At 37.8% G+C, this 22,422-nt stretch overlaps 1 protein-coding gene across 1 annotated transcript; it reads right to left on the bottom strand.

The window, feature by feature from the left end:
- Positions 1 to 2,294: 2,294 nt before the first annotated feature.
- Positions 2,295 to 22,328, bottom strand: NSUN2 (NOP2/Sun RNA methyltransferase 2). Its single transcript, XM_053961510.1, has 19 exons — positions 22,214 to 22,328; positions 21,975 to 22,132; positions 21,696 to 21,800; positions 21,481 to 21,586; positions 20,830 to 20,901; positions 18,217 to 18,301; positions 17,160 to 17,352; positions 16,700 to 16,774; positions 15,474 to 15,604; positions 12,374 to 12,447; positions 9,249 to 9,379; positions 8,574 to 8,670; positions 7,285 to 7,460; positions 6,676 to 6,768; positions 6,155 to 6,290; positions 4,853 to 4,933; positions 4,494 to 4,632; positions 3,521 to 3,560; positions 2,295 to 2,863 (listed from the first exon to the last, which is right to left on the bottom strand). The coding sequence occupies exons 1-19, from the start codon at positions 22,289 to 22,291 to the stop codon at positions 2,458 to 2,460; spliced, it is 2,376 nt and encodes a 791-aa protein (XP_053817485.1). The 5' UTR covers positions 22,292 to 22,328; the 3' UTR covers positions 2,295 to 2,457.
- Positions 22,329 to 22,422: the final 94 nt, after the last annotated feature.

Below are 22,422 nucleotides of genomic sequence, written 5' to 3'. Positions count from 1 at the left end.
GGCTCCCAGCCTGGGAAACTGGGACACAGTACTTTCAGCCACTACCTACACAATTTTGTGCATCTTCCTTTCTGGCTATCAAGGCAAGATCAACTGGGACAGAGCAATTGGTGTAAGGAAACGCTCAGTATTAAAAAAAAAAAATACAATAAATCTGCAATCTCTGGATTTGCTTGGAGATATAGAAACTGCTGAACAGCACAAGAAAATAAGACCCCTAGTTTCTTAGTTTTCTCCCACTTGCACTTGACAGCAAAAAAATACACCTCCAAAAAGCCAAGGGCAAAGCAAAAAACAAAAAAAAATATAGATAACACAGGAAAATGGGACTACTGAGACCATTTAAAATTATAGGCTCTTATTCTATTACAAGTCTAAGCTATACCCAATTTCAGTCAGTTTATGATACAAGAACCTACTTTTCTTTAGCTCCCAGATAAAAGCTTCCTACTCTTATTTTAGTCTGCCAGTCATAAGCTTAGTCAAAAAAACCTAACCAGGACATTTTGTTTTCTATAGTTTGCTTTCTGCTGGATTGTCTATATCAACAAGTATTCTTTTCAGCTTAACCTCTCAAACTTGTATGCTTAGAGCCATTGTCTGAAAAGAAGCTGAAGCTGCTGCTAAGGAACATCAGTAGATACAGTAATAGCAGGCATAATTAAAAACAAATTTTCGTTTCTTCACATAGGTTTCAACACTTGACTGTTTTATAATTTATGGAGATCATCAGAACATAAAGATTAGATGCATTCAAATCATCCTCAGGGCTGAGTACTGCAGACTACCATGACGACTTGTGACACTGGTCTTTCCACCCTTCAATTTCAAATGTCCGTCCAAAATGCCAGAATGAATGCAAAGATATGAAAACATGCTTGAAGTTTCAAGTTGCAAAATATTTTTCCTCATATACTTTAAGAATTAAAAAAAATATACTTTGCACACATCTCTGCTCAAAAGAAAATTCTGCTGTGCTGTTCTTCAGCCTAAGGAGCTGCCAGAACAGAAGCTGTCCCATCACAGCTCTCTACTCAAAGAACAAACTCAAACCTTACAAAATACAAGGGCAAGAACTGATTTTTTATTAACCTATTTTATGGACTCCCTAGAGGAAAATGAGTCCTGTCAATGGTTCCTCACTGCAAGAGACTAATATCTCATCAGAGGACATGGCATTATTTCACTCTTATGTCTGTCCCTCAAGAATTCTCCCTTTGATGAAGTAGTTCAAGGGCAGACATCAAAAAGTCTGTTGTAGCAAGGTATAGCAAATGGATCCAAGCCACGTAAGACTTCATCAATAAAAATACACATGGTAAAATTCCACTTGACAACAAATATTTGCAATATTTGATAACAAATATTTGCATCACTATGGTCCTAGAGGAGGACAGTACCTTGTACTGCTGGTCACTTTCAGACCAACTTGACAGAAGTAAGAGTACTGCTGAAACTAAGCCACAAAGCATAGAATTTATATTCCAAGTCTCTGAGGTAGCAACTTTTTTAAAGTCAGATGAAATAAATTACCCTTCTAGACCTAAATAACCTTTTAAACATCTACTATATAACAACATATGTACCAACACGCTTTTTCTTTTAAACTATTATTTCAGCTATGAACAAGTTATCTTACAAAATGAGAGACTTGCCACTTGAAGATGACTCCCACTTGAAGAACTGACAGAGGAACAGATAACCACAGCAGATTTGAGTAATGGTCACAGACTCTTCCCAGGCACATTTCAAGACAGAAGTCTGAGGCACACTCAGCACACCTGAAGATCAAGCTGACAATATTTACCAGCTGGGTCTGTCAAGCAATTAATTACTTTTAAGAAGAACCTCATTACATCAGTCTCTGATAAAGTGCATTCTGCTTTTTTTTCCCCAGGATGCTGGACATGGTTTTCTTCTGAATAACCATTCACCAGGTTGTCAGTCAGATATGCTGTATGTGCACTTGTATGGATACTCACACTGATTCTCTTACCCTTTAAAGAAACTGCAGTTATCAACAGTAACCAGATCAGATGGTAGGTGGGGAATTAGGAGAATTAGGAATCATAGGAGAAAAAAATGGTTTTGGAATCTATATGCTTAAAATGGAACCCCAGGTTTTTCTTCTGAAGGAGTTTTTGACCAGTTACACACATGCAGTGCACTTGTGCATACCACTGCCCCATTAAAAATACAGACTTGAGATTTTACTGGTGCCTGGTCTGTTGCCAGCAACAGACACACAAACCCACCAATAAAAAGGAGTTTAAAATGGTGAAAAGAAGACACACTTGAAGGGAAATCTCTTTATAGCTTTCATTTAAAATATAAAATAGGTGAAACTTTAAAAGAAGAACATCCCATTCTGACCAAATTTTAAAATACAGTTTCATGCTAAAAGCAAAAGTCTGGATGTGAGCCTCATGGAAGCTGCCAAGCAATACAGAAAGAAACTTAATCTTTCACATTACTCGCATCCGTGTCTTTGCCTTCCTGGCTTACATGAGTGTTGGCATTTTTACTAGATTGATCTAAATCCTCAATTTTATTTTCTATTTCCATAGCACTGCTTTTGACAGGACTCTGGGAAGACTCTTCACCTATTTCTGCTTCTATTTTTGTTACTAAATCATGTTCTTTATCTTCCACATCCATTCTTTCCTCTGTTTGCACCAGTCTGTGTTGAACTTCTTCCTCAGTTTTGTTTTCCAATTCCTCTTCTTTCCTCTTTGCTTTAAACACTTCAACTCCCATCATCCTCAGGTAATGAAGTCTCTCATTCTTGGGCACAAAGGCACGCAGTGATGTCTTCCCTTGCCAACCACACAGCACTATTGGACACTGAAGATCATGAGGTTTTCTACAAACAAGCAGTTAAGTTCAGTCAATTATGAAAAAGTTCATCTTCAAAACTTCATTTTATAGCCATACACCAATTCAGTTCTAACACTGAATGCATTTTGTAACTATTCAGAGAAGATGAAAGTACATTGTTCTTAACTTCAACACCTACACAGGCACCTGCTTGTCTACAAGCAAGGAAGCAAGCCAAAAACCCAGAAACAATGCTATTAAGTTTCTGCAAGAAGCAAAATAATTTTTTGGCTCTGGTTTCAAAACTAATATAAGGAACAGCAAAACGAAAGTTTACATTAAGAAAACTCTCAAGAGTTTTGTCCACAAAAGTTACTTTGTCTACAAAAAGGAACAATAAAAAGTAACTTTTTCCCATTCCAAATGTTGGACTTTACAGGGAAACAAACAAATAAATCACATGCAGTGATCTGCTGATCCGTGGCACAACTACCAGCTCTCCTTTATGAAGTTAAATTCTACACTTGTTTTAAGAATTCACAGACAAGACAGCTTCTTTCCCTGTCTTATTCTCTGTATCCTATATGGCTTTACTGTTTCCCTCACTGCAACTCTATGCCTCTACTTCTCTTTTTGCCGAGTGAAAAGAAATTCTTGTCCAGATCTTAGAAGTGCATAAATGGAAAGCAACACATCTACTTACTCAGGGTCTGGGTCGTACTTCAGAACTATACTTCCCATCGCTACAGGGAAGGGGGAACAAAAACAAAACAGATGTGTTACTTGGTACAATGATACAATGATTGTAATCTGAAAATGTTCAATAAAACAAGTTTTTAGACAAACACAGACCATTACATGGTTAGCAGTTATCCACATCAGTACACTGAACTACAGACAATAGCAGATTTTATTCCCTTTTTTTTTTCAAACCTAAGTATTTATATAGGCACAGATGCGATTGCCAACATTGGCTCCTCCAAGATCCCAAACAAACAAATTAAAATACAAAATCCACACAGTGGATTAACTCACTCAGTGAATCTAGCAAAAAACTTTAACTTAATTAAAATGAATGTAAGAGTATGCCAGACCAAACTTCAGAACATTTTTTCTTCCCATTTTGTCTCATCAGACACAGAAGTCCAAGGATGAGCAATGAACTGGAAATAAAACAATAGCAAAAGGCTGAAAAGCAATTTTCATATCTTTAAGCATCCAGTGTAGAGGAAATTAAAAGTTTAATATGAGTAGACATTGTTCCCCATATTTAAGAAAATAAAATCTGAGTAACTATATTTGATACATAAGGTCATGACAAGCAATTGCAGACAACAAACAGCTTCAACTGGAGAATTAACAGGCAGAAAAACCAGAAGCGCATATAAAATCTTTGTTCATCAGATATTTAAAATGCTGCCTCGCACTACTTTGCAGAAGTCATAAGTTTGGCAACTCTTCTGTTCTCTAAAGCTCAAAAACCTTAGAGGCTGCAATCAGAAATTACTACAATTTCTAGCAGCAAGTGGCTTTCAGTAATGCTTACTTACCTAACAAGTATATTTAAGATAAATTTAGTCAAAATTTTTAGCAAACACAGCTAATGTTACAGGATTTCATAGCCTTCTGTGCAAAGTAGAAAAATAATTTTGTGACAACAAAATTAGTAGGCTTACCCAGATCTTTGACTTTCTTCTGTGTTTCACTGCTAAATTTACTTAAGAATGGATTTTCCTGGGTTAGGAGAATTTTGACATCTTCTATGCAGACATTTATAATCCTTGCATGAATGAATGGATACAGAGTATAAATGCCCTGTTTAATAAATAAAGACAATGATTTCAAAATATAACAACTGATTTCTTAAGGAAAAATGTTAAAAGCAGTATGCACTTTACCTAATACCAGAAAAAAAAAATTAAACCATACTGAAAATGTAAATTACCATTCATCTGACAAAGTTAATGCCAGCTGTCTTATAGGCTCTTGAGGAAACCAAATTATTTCCTTTGAGATCACAGTACTATGCAATTACCTCTTGTGCTAATCTGAATGCACATCCAAACTGTTCACCATCACTATTGCGAGACCAGACTTTTATCCCTGTGTTGATAACCTGCAAACAGCAAAGCCAATAAACATCAGTAGGGAGCATAAATTCTAAATTACCCCTCAACTTTTTTTTCCTCAATTCTTCAACTAAAAGTTCATTTGCACTGAATACTGAATTAACGTGAAAATTCATTCAAGGGAAAAAGGAACTCCTGCTATAAAAACGTGTCACTCCCTCAACATAAAATGTCTTTTACTCCTTTGCATATTGAAAACTGAACAGTGTGAGGAAGTTGCAGTTTTAAAAAGAGGGCAACAAACTACTAATATCTAACTTTAATTTTAGTTTGAGTAAGAATTCTCTGTGTGATTCTGGGAAAGTCAGTCAAGGACAGGATTTTAAAAATGTACAAGTGAATACTATTTGGACACTATCTATCCTTTATGGCACTCAAAGCCTCACTACCTAATATAATGCACCAGTTTCTTAAAACTTTGTCAATTATACCGCCATTTCCTGCATAGAGGATAAAAGAATAATTGTTTATCCATTTCAAAGATCTGTTGCAAAGATGTATTGAATTTCCTCAAAAATTTTCAAGATTTGACTGGATGAGGCCCCAGAATGTATCTGATATAGCTTTGAAGTTAGCTCTGTTTGATGTAGGAAGGAAGCTGGACTACATGACCTCATTCCAACCTAAATTACACAATTACTTTTGAGACAAATCTTTAGCATTTGCAAGACCTTTTCCACAGGAAATCATAAAAAAAAATTCCCTCTAATTCAAAAAAACTACTTATTATCCCATTATCAGTCAGCTTAATGAACTTTCAGAATGTTTAATTGTTAAAATTACTTTGAAACAATGTCCCTATGTAACACAGCCAGTAAATAATTCAGCTGAACTTATCTTTTTGGTTGGCTTTCAAAGCTCTTAATACTTATATAATTAAGGGGCTGATAAATACAACATCATCAATGTAAACTTGTAAAGTTACCTGAAGACTACATAAAAATGCTGGCACACACACAAGTTATAGATTTCCTCTCTCTACTTTTAAGTTCTCTTTCATCCACCAAAAACATACTGATTTTCATCTCAGAGACTGTTATTTACCTCTCAGAGTCAACTTTTCATCTCTAACACGGGAGGGACAGAGAGGAAAACATTAATCCAGACTTAAAAAAAAATATATATAGCCTGTCAGAGGGCTAATCCTCTATGTAAACAGTACACTTGGCAAGTTCAAGGAGATATACACTGATGCTTATGAACCATACCTTCATCTTCTCACTATTGTTCAGAAGCACATTCCTTAGCTCCTTAGAAACCATGTACAGCTGCCTCTTTTTTCCTTCTTGAGTTCGAGTCAGTAAATTCATCTTGGGAAATGATGGGTCCAATGCATAAAACTTCCTGTGGCCATAATACTTGTTTTGATTAACTGAGCAATAAAAGCACATACTCAAAATGCATGGTTTAGCCCATTTCCTCCAGCTATCTCTGCAAACGCTTAGCACTTTGGCTTCAGAACACAAAGATTAGACTTTCTAAGCTGCATGACATCACAAAAGACAAGCTGTTATAGACACTGAGACACACTGGAAAATTTCCAGTGCAAACTCTAGTTAGCTATTTTCATTTAAGTGTTGAGGAGAGGGGGCCCTGGTGCAAAGTCAGGCAAAAGCTGTTATGCAAGACCAACGAGACCCATCCTTTGTAATGAACAGAACTTGAACTACTAACATCCCTGAACTAATAGGAATCTTACTGCCAAAACAGACAGATCTTTTTTTCTTACTGGATAGGAAGGAACAATGGATCATCTTCAGGGAGAAACACAAAGGGGTCTTCTTTAAAACCAAACAACTTCATTTTTTTAGATGGTGGCGGTCTAGAAAGGAAATAAAATTGCATTGTCAATTTCACTAAAATTTCACTTGCTTTAAAATCAGTATATTCAGTTCATTTAGTCAACACTTGGCTTATTGTAAAAACAGTATGCCAAAGAGAATATTGGCATTTTCTTGTGCTTCACTAACACTACACACAATTTAACTTGTTAAAATACGGATGTGAAGCAGTGCTTGGAAACAGAGTTCACAAAAATGAGTAAACAGAGATATCTGATGGAATGATTGTGAAGGCAATACAGATCTTCCAACTTCTGAAAGTATTTTTTCCCTTAACAGAGAATTAAGTTTTAATAGACTTAACAAATGCTAATAAGAAAACTGGTTATTTTCCCAACTTGCTGAATAAACACAGACAAGACAGAAAACATGGAAATGCAAGACATCTGAATGAATTCATTCATTTTTCTTGATTGATTTCTAAATTACAGAAGAACTACAGAATACTCAGCAACTGTGGAGCTGTCACAGGACAAATATTTATAAGTGGTCCTTACCCGCACACTCCTTCCTTTTTACTCTGCTCAGTGTCCAAATTCTGCAATTCTTGCATTTTCTTAGACTCTTCATTTTCAGCAAGTGTTGCTTCTTCAATAATACAGTCAGAACCATTACCTGAATTAACTGCTGTCACTTCAGTATCTTCTGTTCTTTGTGGCAATTTCTGATGAACCTATTTCAAATTACAGTATTTTCAAGAAACCAAAAGTAGCATCCTACTTGTAGCAGAAGGCACCTATGTTCTCTCTTTGTATGTGCTTAATTCTTGTCAATTTGTATGCAAGTGCTTAAACAGATCCATTCAGGGAGTTAATCTGATTACTAGATCAAGATACCACTATAAATTGCATTTACCTCCACTACTGATCTGGACAGTTTCATACCAACTGTCCAAGAAAGCTATTTTTGTATCATCTACAAAATCATGTTCAAGCACTCAGAGAAGGTTATTTTAAAACGGGATCTGCTGTTTTCTTCCTAACACTCGAAGTGACAAGTGCATCCTGCTGCTGCACACCTTCTGTAAGAGTGCTACAATGTTTTAACTTAGACCAGTATAAAGTATCTGGAGGGTGCTTACTTCTGAATAAATGCTTCTTCCCTATTGCCACATACATTTTACTCATAAATTGTTCTATTGAAGCAAATCAAATAAACACCTTAAAGGGATTCACACGAAAAGTTCTTCTCACAGACATGACAATCTAAGAGATTAAATAAATTCCATCAACTTAAAACCCTGTTGACAGGATTTTAAAGACAATTGACAACTAATGGATTAAAGTCAGATGGCTGAAGCTGCTGCTCCAAACAGTTTTACATCCATTCCCCATCCTGCTGATCTGCTAATCTGTTAGTGAATCACTTCTGAGCAACCAGCCACAGAGTGAGATAAACTGACATCAGAATTAGCTTACAACACAGCAGAAAAAAGCTTTTTAGCAGAGGACCACACACAGCTGAAGGAAGTGACAGCTTTAGCTATCTGATATAATCTGCTTCTGTAATTCTTTCAAAGCCTTAATTTTAGGGTCAAGATTTAGCTTGTTTTACTACCATTTCAAAATCCCCTTTCTTTTTTATTTTTCCTATTATAAAAGTTTTCATAGGTCTTTTTTTAAGTACTTCATGGATTTAGGAATTTAGTTTTAATTGATGCACTGAACTGTAACTGAAGGGCAGATACAGAACAGTTATAGTATATCTTCTATTATGTGCAAGCTTAAAAAAAAAATCCTGAAACATCATTAGTAATTTACATTTTAGATAATTTAAAAGAAGTTACCTTAGGCTGACGTTTATTCCATGGCATTGGAGACTTTTTTATTAAGACAGCCACAAAGAAGCCACCTGTGTTCTGGTGGTGTGGCAATATCCTAAGACTAGAGAGAAAAGAAAAAAAGATGTTGCAGCATATTCATAACTGCATTCAGAATCACAAAATACCAGAAGGCCCACATGTTTTACTTTCAGGATAAGGTAAGTATTCCTAGTAGGATTGTGTAGATTTAATTTATCAAACAGGATCTAAACAGAGCATTCTGGCAAAATTACTTCCATCAACGCAACACATTCATTCATCGTTCACATTTGAGCTTGAATGACTCATATCTAAACAATACTTTTAGAACAGCTGTGGAAAGTCTTTAAAAGCAAGTAAGTCACACTGTCAATATGCTAAAGTTTTACATTTTCAGTAATTTTGACTGTTTATCTCTATTGTATGCAAAGAATTTGACCTTTTCAAGTGAGCACTTACTCCTCTTATGCAACTTGCAGTCATTTCTCCTGATTTACTTGAGTTAAAATATTATGCACTGCCATTACATATGAAGCAATCAAAATATACTCAGACATACACATTAGGACCTATTTGGTCCAAATCTGACCAAATTATAAATTGCCCACAACCATACATGTTACATCAAATCTTCAAAAGATCTGTTCTGGGAAAACTTACCAGCGCTCCAGATTCATTGCCTTTATCTTCTCTTCATCTTTCACTGGAAACATAGTAGGACGTATTTGTGTTTGTCTATTTGAAGGCACATCTTTCCAGTCCTCAAACCACTGTCCATCTTTCAGCATCACCTTCAAAGGGGTAAATATAAATTCAATGAAGAATATAGGTCACCATTTTAGAAGTTTTAATTAAAATACTTGCAAACCAAGGTTCAGACACCAAATAAAGAAGTAATTTTCTGGTATAGAAAATTAAGTTCTTTAAAGTGTATTGTTTCTTTGTGCATTGTATTTGTATACTTCAGAGTAGGAGATTCTTGCCAGCTGCAGCTCTTTGCTCCACTTCATATGCTTCAAAAGAAAAGCATACAGTCAAAGTGCAGACTGGTGCTGAATCAACTACAAAAATCTCTGTTAACCTGCTAAAAACATGTGAACCACCAAAATCCAGTGGAAGGACAGTGGTGAAACACATATCAGTAAACCATCAGATTTAAGATACACTACTTCTTTTTTTCCCATGAGACTGGCTGTGAAACATTGTATTATAGGCAGCTTCCAAGCAGTATTCAAGGGAAAAGAGCTACTGCAGTCTAGTAAAGATCAAAATTGAAGAATCCCAATTTCATTACATAAGAAATATGCAAGAGTGCAACACAACAGCTTGGTAGGCAGAAAGCTGCATGACACAGGCATATATGAGTCACTGACAGAGATGTGTTTGTGAAGAGTTGCTGAAGAAACGTCCCCATGAATTTTCTAGCATCTGTACCTTTACTTAGAACTCAGAAATTACCTACAGATCTGCTCTAAGACACTGTGTAGACATAACATCACCTCAGTCTGGCTAAGGGTCAAAGCTTTTGATGGACTCTTAAGATACAAGCAGAAGGTTAGAGCCACAACTCTTACAGGAAGGCATTCTAAATGCTCTCCAAGCAAAGTGAAAAAATAAGCCAGGGAAAATTTGACTTCAGAACTCTAGATGCCTGGTTTTGGACTGGATGCTAAAGCTCTAAGAAAGGTCCTAAATGGGGATGCACAGGGCAAATGCATAAAATTAATCACTGAAATGAAGGCCCATTTTTGGTTTTTTTGGCATCAAAGTAAGGCAGTTGCAGTGATGGTGACTTCAGGACTGGCAAGTATGGTGAAGTGGTTTCATGCATCTCACTGTGATCGTCTTGAAAGTTTAGGCAAGTGTTCTAGTGGAAACTGAAATGAACATTTATCTAGACTACAGTTTCACTGAAAACTTTGGAATGCAGATTTCAGCATCATGAAGTCTGGCACTTCTCAGACACTGATCAGATCACACCTTGTGCCTTTCTACGTTTCCTGAAATAGAAATTACTGTACTTACAGAATTAGTATTTCAAGTCAAATTATGCTACATTTCATAGTGCTCATAGATTGAGACGAGACAGACTGTACTTCTAAACTACTCTTCTTTGGAAGTCACAACTCAAGCTTGAAAAAAATCAACAATAGGAGTGGATAAATAACCAAAGTCTAAAAAAAAAAGAAAACTATTTTGGTTTTACTAGAAAAACTGCCTAGCAGTCCTGTGCCATTCAGTTTTGGTTTACCAGCCTAACTGGTAAGTTGGTGTGACTGGTAGAATGACAAAGCACCAAAGAACACTCTGAACTCTTCACTATTGCACATTTTACTGACCACCTGTTAGAGCAGAAGGAAGAGTAAAAGTGTTGCAGGAACAGATGACCAAATCTGGAGTTAAAAAGGTGTCTTCTTCAAGCCCAAAATAATTCTCTGAAGTTCACTCATCATCTGGCTTAAGGAGGGAGTACTGAATGCTATTTCCAAGCACCCAAATGTCCCCTGAACAAAACCTTATTCCTGTTTTTGCTGTTTCCAGAGATTTATAGCCAACTGATGTTCAGGAATATTCAATGTAATTGGTTACAGAATTCCTAGAAAACAAATGCTGCACCAAGGAACAAAAGACTACACCAAGTAAAAACAGCATCGAAATAAGCAAATACATCCATAGTGACATGCTAGCCAGTGAGGCATGAAAATATATAGTAGCAGCAAATTAGGTCTGAAGAAAGTCTGGCAAACTTTCAGCACATTTTATCAGACTAGTTTTTAAAACCTGTTAGGGAGATTTATATTTCAACTGCAAACAGAGAAATAGATGCTACAGGGAATAGAATATACCCTTAGTGATCATTATATAAATATATAAATAATGCCTTTATGGGGTACCAAAAAAAGTAAAATTAAGATCACAGAGCCACAGTTATGCATTACATTTATTCTTCAGGTACAAGTATACAGTGCAAACTTTAGGAACTGTAAGAAGAAAGAAATCAACTAGTTTCTAAGCTGCATTTCCAGTGGCAGAACATACACCAATCTTTATACCCTGCATCTTGTTCATTAGCCTGTACACAGACATAAACCTACCTGGCATTGCAAGAAACTAGTGGGATGGTAAGACAGAACACCCAATGGCATTGCACAGGCACACACTCATAACTAAAATTTAATCAGTATCTTTCCCACTACCAGGATGGCCACCTACTTCTCTTGACTATACTCTTGACAGGAACCTGAAGCAGCTTTGGGGTTTTTGCCCCTCCCTATTAGTTTATTTCCAGAACTGAAATCATTTAAGGCCTGAAACAAAATACAGGATTCTATTACTATTCTAGGATTAGTCACATCACTGCAGGCTTTACAGCTTATTTGCAGAAACAGTTTCAGAGCTTTGACTTCCACATGAAATAAAATAGACCAGCAGAAGAAGTGCAGAATCTAACATTCACGGACCCTGAAGACAGAGATGGGTGGCTAACATCAAAAGTGGATGAAATTATGTTGCCATCTACAGGCCACATACATGCAACGGAATAGGGAATTGTAGCAAGGAAGTATAGGAGACAGAGGAAAGAAACCTAGAGGTAAGGGGAGAGCAGATGAGGAGAAAAGAACCTATGCTCACAAAGACTTTCAGCTTAGCTCTCTCCCCTGAACATCAAATCACTGCCATTAATGCAGCTCGCCTGAATGTTGTGAAATGTTACACTTCAGAATTTCCCTAATTTAACACTCTACCACAGACCAAGAACTTTACAAAAATATCAGATTAAGTACCTTCCATTTTGTAATTCCTGGCATCCTCTTCAAACCTGGTAACTCAGAAGAGACATCAGCAAGTTCTAAGGCACCTGAAATCCCAAGAATATAAACATTTTGAAAACAGAATTTAAGACTTATGTCACCAATTGACTTTTATAAGAACAGCTTTCCTTAAAGTTTTAAGCCGCTTTATGAATAGTACTTTTTAAAACTTTCAAGAAATAAAATGCTATACAACTTCTACTGCTTACATTAACAAAGAAGGTGAGAAGAACTATTAATAATAACTACATAAGATGCAACTATAAATTATTCAAAATATAATGGTTAGATATTTTTGCAGCAGCTGCAGAGAAATACTCTATAACCTGTATCATTAAACATTAGTGTTCTAAGCAATGAAATCATTTAAGTTCTTATTTTCATTTACTCAGTATTTGGATTTACTACACTGATTAAGTATTTTTCAGGGAATAACTTTTGGTATAACCAAGCCTTCTGAAATGCCTACAATATTCTAATTTAAAAAACTTACAATCTCAATATATTCCAGTGAGAGAGGAAAGAGAATTTGTTTTTTTTAAATGGAAAGGAAAATTCCAAACTGTTTAACAGTAACACGACAAAAGACTATGTGCCTAAAATATGTCAAATTACTACAAGAAACATCAACAGGGTATAGCTTAATTTACTGAATAAAACCTTCAAGCTGCCCAAAGTCCAGAAGGAATGATATTTACTGTTTAAATAGGTGATCTCCCTAGAAAAGAATAACTTTTAACATTGCTTTTCTGTGATTCTAAATACTTAAGTTATTTAACAGTCAGGTAGGCTTTTCCTCATGTTGTACACAATGTATCAACCTGTTCTACATGCTTATAACTACTTACTCTTACAGTGATAACTTAAGCAAGTCTTTTAAATAAATGAAAAGGAGATACATGAATTCATAGAAAAATTAAAAAATGACATCTCAAATGTGATTACACTTGATGTTTTGCATCCATCCTTTGAATACTCCTGCCTCCCTACAGCATGACTTCAGTTGATGTCTCAAGACTTACATCAGACTTATGAGGCACTGAGGAGTCTTGTCAGAAGTGCTACAGTTTCCAATAGTTGCTACATGGTACAAAAAGGCCTTCTCCCTACTCCCTCATGCCTAAAGGAAAAGCAATCTCTCATCTCCTCCACACCTTTGCTTCACCACGGTAACTCTGCTAGAAACTACCAACAAATCTTCTGGACTGACCTGAACTAATTCTGGAGGTGCAATGCCCCTTGCAGACCAGGGCACTGCCTCTTTACTACTACCTTCTTAACCTACACTGTGTTCAAGTTTCAAGGATAACATTCACTTGCTGGGACACATCACAGCCTCCAAATATGCCTCAAAATACCTCCACTGGGCAGAGACTAGACCTGAACATCATAGCCAGTCCTTCCTTCAAAGTATTGAATTTCCCACAGGTGCTGCAATTGCTGGCCTCCACATCCTACTGCTTTTGTGTTCCTATCCCAACTAGTTCTTAATGCTTTCCAATCTTCCCACTGTTAAAATTAATGCTTGCTTACTATGGCCTTCAATAAGGCAAGCATACTGTAATTTACTGGAAACGTGTCTACGATTACCAAAGAAACTACTTCTAAACAAAAATGTCCTTTCACAGAATAAGCTGAGTTGGAAGGGACCCACCAAGATCATCGGGTCTGACTCAGGCCCTCTGCAGGACACCCCAAAAGTCACACCATGTGCCTGAGAGTGTTGTCCAAACTCTTCTTGAACTCTGTCAGGCTGGTGCTATGATCACTTCCCTGGGGAGCCTATTCCAGTGCCCAACCACCCTCTGGGTGAAAAACCTTTGCCTGATATCCAATCTAAACCTCCCCTGACACAACTTCAGGCCATTCCCATGGGTCCTGTCACAGGTCACCTGCCATTCCTCTTCGCTTCACAAGGAAGTTTCAGACTGCATTGAGGTCTCCCCTCAGTCTCCTCCAGGCTGAACAGAACAAGTTACCTCAGCCACTCATCATCAGGCTTTTCCTGTAGACCCTTTATCATCTTTGTTGCCCTCCTGTGCATGCTCTCTAATAGTTTAATGACTTTCTTATATTGAAGGGATCAAAACTGCACACAAGCCATAAGATGAAGCTGCCCCAGTGCACAGAAGTGTGGGAGTAGAAATTACATAGTCAATTCCTAATTAACCTGCAAGCACTTAAGCTAAAGTGTTGTTTCTAAGACAATGAAATTTCACACATAATTTGGGGCTAGAATAGCTACTGGCACAAAATAAACATTACACAAACAGGCTACCAAATTCCAGAGTAAGTGCAGCTCCAGGAGCAATAGAGCTGTTTCTGCTCTGTAAAAGGCTCAACTTTAAAAGATCGGTGGAACTTTTCCTGCCAAATCCAATTAGATGTTTCCAAATTTCAGGTTATTGATTGAGAAAAAAAACAGTATACACCAGCTACTAAATGGGCTACTGAACTCTTCTATCACAAAATGATGCAGTGCAGCTTCCCAGTTCATCTCACTTTCTCTACCTCTTGTAACCTCAGCCTTCACATGCAAGCCAAAAATGCAAAAAGAACCCCGTGAGTTTAAACACATTAAAAATCCAAGCATGTCAAAATGTAGGGCAAAGGATGCTAAAGGTATCAGTGACTCCCACCTACTGGTGTACAATTACTTCACTTTAGCTGCTTAACTACACTCCAGGCTTTTTACTCCTATAGTGCACAGCAGCAATGTCCCACACTGAGTTTTCCAAAGGAATTACAGATGTCAGACATGGATTCCAACCAGTGAAAGCAGTTAGTGGGAGCCAGATAACAGAGACTGAATGCCACTGATTTGTAGAAGTGTCTTCTGCATCATTAACACAACTTTTCAGGTTTTGTATCTGCAGCTGATTTAAGAAGACTGCTCATAGCAACATTAATGAAATCCTATGGTACCAAAAGATTTCCACAGTTGTGCAAATTAGCAGCACATTACCCACACTAAGCCTATCACTAGTACCACCATACACATAGCCTTTTTGGGCTGAGGGAAAAAAAAATAAAAAGACAGAGTTCCTCACTCTGTTCCAGCTTACATTCTCACCTTGACTCTTTTCCAGCAGAGATGCGATCACAGCTTCATTTTCGATGGGATTCAACGAACACGTGGAATACACCATTCTCCCACCTTCTGCCAGCTGTTCAACACCACGGGTTGCAATTCTCAACTGCAATCTAACAGAACACGCTTGATCTAGCCAGCTATCATTCAGGAACCCACAAAAAGCTTTACTGCAGACACACAACTCTCCATGGACTAAGCCAGCACTTGGGGAGTTCTACAGCTGTCAGCAGTACACAAATTATAGTCAGTGTTGAACTAAGTCAGCTTAGCACAGTCTGTACTGCAGACACACTCCCAATGAAACCTATTAAATTAAAGCAACAATTAGGTCAAACAGTTACACTAATGCAGTATAACTTTGAATAGAACATTCTCTATTTTGTTCTTTCTAGTGCCTCATCAGTTTTAATATTAAGTACTCAACAGTAGAAAAATAACACCCAAAAACATGACTCTTCTCAGAAATCCAGTTAAAATGAGGAGTACTCTGACTATTACAAATATTATGGACAACATAGCTTAACCAGCAGTGGCCTTCTGAGAAAGGCATCACTGAGCTGGACCATGAGTTTAAACCCTACCTGCATACTTCCAACTGAAATTAAACCTGCAATAATGAATGAGTTGCCAAGAAGTCACAGGTCAGCTGAATCACAGTAACCAATGGCATCCCCAGCTTGTTAAAAATACACAGTAAAATGTTCTGAGCTTTTTAATCTGTTTCAATCACTACATTTTACCATGTGCCTGCACTAGGCTAAGTACTCATTCACCATCAGTTTACATAAATCCATCTCAGATAACTGAATTTGTGTATGATCTCTAGAATCCTAAAGACTTTAAAATGTCACTAATAAATTTTACAACTTCCTGTATTTTCCAGCAGTATTTTACCTGCTTAAATGCTAAGAATCCGAACCAAGTGGTTTGTTCCATTTTATTAGCTATCCTGTCTAAATCAATTCAATTAATACTTCCATTACAGATATTTGTAACAACACAAGCAATTTAGATTCACATGCTTCCCTCCTCACATCTGAAACCCTACACTTCCTCCCAATAGCACTAAGCTCTTGATTTGAGAAAAATGACTCTCCTAGTCTCCGCTTGATCATATATTAACATGTGAATGCATGCAGATGTTAAAGCTATAGAAAAAGGAGAGAAAAATGAAAGAAGTGCAGATGTGCAATAAGCATTTTTACCCATGGAGCTGCAAACTGTTTTGTGTTGTCCACTTCTTCCACACATCAATGTTTTTCCTTATGGTTCCATCTCCGCTGCAACAGAGGTCAAACAGATTTGTATTATTTGTGTGTAAGACTCTTTCCATATCAAAGTCATTTAAAGCAGCACAAAAAAAACCAGTCCCTCTCCCTTGTAATTAGTTCTCCTACATTCTTCTGTTTTGTTTCCTCACTGTCTTTGTATTTCAGTGTCCCAAACACAAGGTCAAAATTTGAAGCCCTTCAACTGATCAAATATAAGGACTACTTGGAATGAAAAAAATTCACCTCAATTCTGCATCCCCACACTTAGAAGACATTCTGAACTATAAATCCTAACTCACTAACCTACTCAAAAGGCACAATTCAGTAACATAAAAAATTTAGCACTGCACTTAAAGCAATAAAATCCATGTATTCAAGTTTACATGCAAGGTACCTGCAGGGAACATCACATAAAATTCTGTCATAGAAGAGGATCTCTTTTTTTCCATCAACATCTATTTGAAGGTTAGGAATGCTGGAGGCATCATGATTTACCACCATGATGCATGGACTGTTTAATCTCTTAGCCTGATGAACCAGCAAATAGCAGCGCTTGTTGTCGACATCATTGGCAATTACAAAACCGCCTGGGAACATAAGATAGTGGGAAAATGCTTTAGTATTCAACAAATAAATAATTTTACATAGTTTATTACCTCGTCTCTGAAACTTCTGTAAACCTTTCACTAGAGATTTTTACTTAAAAGACTGCTCATGAATAGGGGAGCCCTTACTGAGCATAAAATAACTTCAAGCATATTGAAGGTTAACTGATGTGTCATAGTCTCAAGAGTTTTAGCTCCCATCCTGTGGCACTAAGACACAGCCAAAGCCCTTCAACTTTTCAAAGGAAAACCTCTAAAACAGAAAAAAACCCCACTGTCACCAAAGACAATCTCTACATAAGCAAATTTTCAGCACAATGCAGAAGGAATCCACACACTCTCTACAACTTTACAGTGTCAAGGGGCAGTATTTTCTGTGAGCATCTAACCAAAAATAAAGATTCTGAAGCTTACAAAAACTGTAATTATCACAATTTCTTCAAGTCTAAAGCAGCTTAATCCAGTGTTTGCAGGATACCATGAAAGCACAGAGGCTCATGGGCCACCATCTACTAAGTAGATGATTTATTAGATATTCTGATAATATCAGATAATATCTGATTAATCAGATATTCTGATTTAATCAGATATTCTGATTTCTATACAGAAATTAAGCTCTAATCACATGTACTATAATCTGAACTGAAAAGATACATATAATTCATGTCTGTTTTTCAAGCAAAGGAAGCCCATGAAGCTTCAAATGGGTACCTTTAATCTTGTAACAACCCCTTGGGGAATTCAGTATGTAGTTAAATGCAGTTACTCATCTGTGACATTAGAAACAAGCTACTACAAGAAAAAGCAGAAATTACAAGTCACAAGTTTTTAGTTTTCCAGACTTACTGGGAAAAGGAACATTCATGTCTGCATGCAACATTTCAATGAGCTGTGCAGTCTTCGATCCAGGAGCAGCACACATATCTAGAATCTACAAACATAAGAAAAAATTTTAAATTCCTGTCTTATACTTTTTCAGCACTTGAGAAATTTCCTATGTTCTTGTTTAAATTAGGTATTTTTGAATATGCAGAATTGTGATTGTTCTGAACACCAATTTGAAAAGAACAAAGTACAGTTCTGTTTCTTGTATGCTTTACTTTAAAGGTTGAAAATATAAAAAGGACTTTACTTTGTAGGGAACAAAAACATCAGCTGAAATAAAATCTGAAAGAGGAATCTGAATACAGATCTGGGGACATGATCCTTTTATCAGTTCACAAAAAATTCCAAATGAAGTTATCTGCAACATTACATATATACACATATATTGAAGACAAAGTTACATTCAAGAGCAAATAGTACTTTTCTTTAAACTATTAATAAATTAATCAGAGACAGCAGTTTATACAGATTTTATAAAAATTAATTGTTGTCCCTTCCTACACATTTACATTTCAATGTGCAAAATCAGGGCAGTAGAGTGTCCTGCTTCTTTATCTTGGAAGAAGCACTTAGGAAGTGTTTGAACTATCCTGAGGCCACTGAACAAAACAGCAGAGACACCAACACCTAAATTCTAGTGTATTTCTCCCTCCTAATTAATCACTAACTTAGCTTGTGATAGAGTTATTGGTAGAGTCATTTTCACAGCAAAACAACTGACATCTCACACTGTTCTCTTAAGCAAGGAAGCTTAGAGCCTTTCCTCTTGCCTAGGCATAGATTTTCAGAAACCTATGTCTATCTCCTGGACCTTTGGCTCCAGTAAAAATCAGCTGAGATCATGCAACAGGATAAAGGATGGAAACGATCTGCTCAGATCCTCATGTGAGCCCCCGGCACAAACAAGACTAAACCAGAAGACAGACCCCAGAGAAACACAAAGAGAGCTCCAGGGAATGTGGGGCAAATGCTGTCGTGCAGCAGCGCTAGTGCATCATGAAACACAACCTGCAAGACAGTATCAGATCTGCTGTTTAAATTAAGAGATGTGATGCTACTTTTTTCTACTTTTGCAGATAATGCAAAAGATGATGAAGAATACACAAGGCTAAACACACGCTAAAACTGTCCAGCAAATTGATGGTGGAGGAAAACTAAATGGAAAAATAGATTAAAAATGAACACAGCTATGGGAACGTTTGACAATCATTAATTTTATCGTTGTGGAAGACGGAATCAGCACGTTAGACATGACATACAGAACATGCTGGTTAAGCAAAAATAACCTGCAATTCTGGTCCTAACAAGCATCTCCTAAGCTAAGGCACTAAGGACCATGAAAGGTCCTAAATGACAAGTCAGGGCATCATTAGATCATTAAACATTTGCTGTTTTGGCACAAGAGAGGATAAAGAACTTTTAATCTGATTTATGAAATCTTACACACATTTCTGGAAAATGCTGCAGTACTCACCCAAATGAAACAGTCAATGTAAAGCCTATATACTGCTAGCTTATCATATACAATGTAAGGTGTGTGCAAAAATATCCCCACAATTTGTGTTTTACATTAAGATGAATGTATTCACCACATGTTCAATTCCAGACAAAAATCAAAATACACCTGTGACACATCAGGACTGAGACTTTCAATTTACTATTCACTTAAAAGAGATGAGAAGATCTTGCCTCACATAAAACAGGATATGACATAGCTGTCATACACTGGGTTGGGTGAAAGTAGGAGAAAAAAAGGTGAAAAGTTATGTATGCTAAGTACTGCTAATATAAAAAAACTGCATACAAACTAGTCTTTTAAAACGCATATTAAAAGTTTGATAAACATAAAATTTTAAGATACAGTATGAAAATTTAAGAAAGAAGAACACAACGTGGCTGCTTGAGATAGCAAGGCAACTAGCTCATTAATGAAAACATCACAAAGTCAGAACAGAAACTCTGCTACCAGATATCCTCAGTCCTATGGTATGCCCTAAGAAAAGACCATGGGCATTCCTTACACACTTCAGTTAAAGTTAGCACCCTATAGTGTTTAGCCACCACCAACAGCATGTTTCAGCTCACCCAAAATAATTTATCTAACAGATTATTTATAGAGTAGAATTTTTCAGCTTCTTCAAAAGGCATAGGGGAGTGAAATCTACAAGGTAGGGAATATTATCACCTACATCTTGAAAACTACATCTGTTCAGAGTGTGATGGAGAAGGGAAGTTAAAAACAGCTACCTTACTTTAAAAGCAGGTTGTAGCAAGAATACATAACTCAGATGCAGCTAAACACATTTACACTTTGAAAATAAGACTATGCAACTGCTTAAAAACAAGGTGTTTTTTGCAGGATATAGCACACAGCTGAAAAAGTAGATGTTCCTCTGATAGTGTTTTTGTGATCTGAACATTAGCTGAGTGTTGCTGTTGATGTGCAGAAAGCATAAAATGTATCAAGATGAAACAGAACTGTGTATCAGCCCTGATACTGCTCTTGTGATTTGTAATTTCAATTAAGCTAATTTCAGGGAAAATACTTTAGTACACATCATTTTCTAGACTTACCTTATGATGAGGGCTAACATTAAGCAGCAGAGGTGGGATCATACTAACAGCTTCCTGACGACTGATGTTTCCCTTGAAATGAAAAAAGAAATTAAATTTGTTTTTATTCCATGAAAGAATACATTTCTTCTGCAATAAAGCTTTTAACTTGCTATGTAATAAAATAAGAAAGCAGTCAGAAGTCACTCTACTATAAACTTAGGATTAATTCCTTTAGAATTTAACAAAAAAAAATCACAGTATTTCACCCAATTGTGATTTCTAATAATTGTGTATTTACTCCAATTGTAATATTTCTGCAGTTTCTGCTCAAAACAGAGGAGAAACTAGCTCAAATCAAGTGACAAATATCCATCACTTAAGTGTTGTCATGCACTTTTTACCAGGTTTAAACATTTTGTTTCTAACAGCACCTGATTATTTTAACATTTTAATATCCCCAACAACAATAAAAAAATACAATTAGGCAAGTATCTATATCTGCAGTTATGCATCAGAATCATTGGATGTATCACTGCCAACAAAATCCACATTCTTCTGAGCTACTCAACTTCTGAGAGAAAAGGTAGAGTCTCCATATTTCACAATAAATTTCAATAGAACATTGCTCAGGATATGCCAGAAAAAAATCAAGATCTATCCAAAACTTACACATTCTGTCTCGCTAACCAGAAACTGATGAAACTTTTCCAGCTGGGGGGACTTGCGCAAGATTTTTCTACTCAAGCTAGTGTGCCAGGCTAACTCTTCAGGATACCTGGTGGAAAAGAGACAGGAAAAGAACAGAGGCAGAAGAAAGAGACCGATGAGCCAGGCTGGTTGCCGGAAACATGCAGAATGCCTAGTCTCGCCTCCAGATCACTCACCAGCTCAGCGACTGCGGCATCTCGACTTTTTGGCCATCCACCTCCAGGTCCTGGAGCTCTCGGAAGTATTTTTCCTTCAAGCAGTGGAGAATCTCTTTGGCGTGGCTGCATGCAAGAGACCCCCGGAGGGACAGCGGATGGAAAATCACACAATCATAGGACGGTTCGGGTCGGAAGGAGCCTTAAGGATCGCGTATTTCCACCCCCCTGCCGTGGGCGTGACACCTTCCCCCGTGCCAGGGCTCTGGCAGCCGCTGTCCGGGAGCCCCCCGCCCGTACCTGCGGTAGCCGGTGATGCGCAGCGTGGCGGGCAGCGGCTCCCGCAGCGCCGCCATGAACGCGTCCCACTCTCCGGCGGGCACGATGCCCAGCTCCCGGTAGTACCGCTCGAACAGCTCATTCTCCTTCACGATCTCGGGGTAGCCGCCGGCCCAGCCCTGAAGAAAAGCGCCGCCGTCGTCAACCCGGCGGTCCCGGCGCTCCCCGCCCCGCTTCACCTCCCCCGGCCCGGCTCTCACCGCCTGGTCCCCGCCTCCGCCCCGCTCCTGCCGCTGCTGCTGCTGCTGCCGCCGGCGGTCCCGCGCCCTGCGGCCCATGGCAGCCAGGCGGCGGCCGAACCGCGCCACCCGCCCCGCCGTGAGGAAGAGCGGCCGCTCCCGCTTCGCCTCCGCTCCCGGCCGGCCGGAGGGAACCGCGCGGCTGCCGCGTGCTCCCGGCGCGCACGCGC

Source organism: Vidua chalybeata, chromosome 1 (assembly GCF_026979565.1).
Source record: "Vidua chalybeata isolate OUT-0048 chromosome 1, bVidCha1 merged haplotype, whole genome shotgun sequence".
Taxonomy (NCBI): Eukaryota; Metazoa; Chordata; class Aves; order Passeriformes; family Viduidae; genus Vidua; species Vidua chalybeata.
The sequence above is the reverse complement of the archived record's forward strand: the minus strand, read 5'-3'. Positions and strand labels throughout refer to the sequence as shown.

What these genes read in the sequence shown, in the direction of transcription:
- NSUN2 (XM_053961510.1), bottom strand. Translation starts at nt 22,291, where the DNA reads ATGGGCCGCAGGGCGCGGGACCGCCGGCGGCAGCAGCAGCAGCAGCGG. An exon ending in CGCATCACCGGCTACCGCAG is followed by an intron (nt 21,801 to 21,974) that starts GTACGGGCGGGG and finishes TCTTGCATGCAG; the next exon opens with CCACGCCAAAGAGATTCTCC. An exon ending in AACAGTTTGCAGCTCCATGG is followed by an intron (nt 15,605 to 16,699) that starts GTAAAAATGCTT and finishes GTGTTCTGTTAG; the next exon opens with ATTGCAGTTGAGAATTGCAA.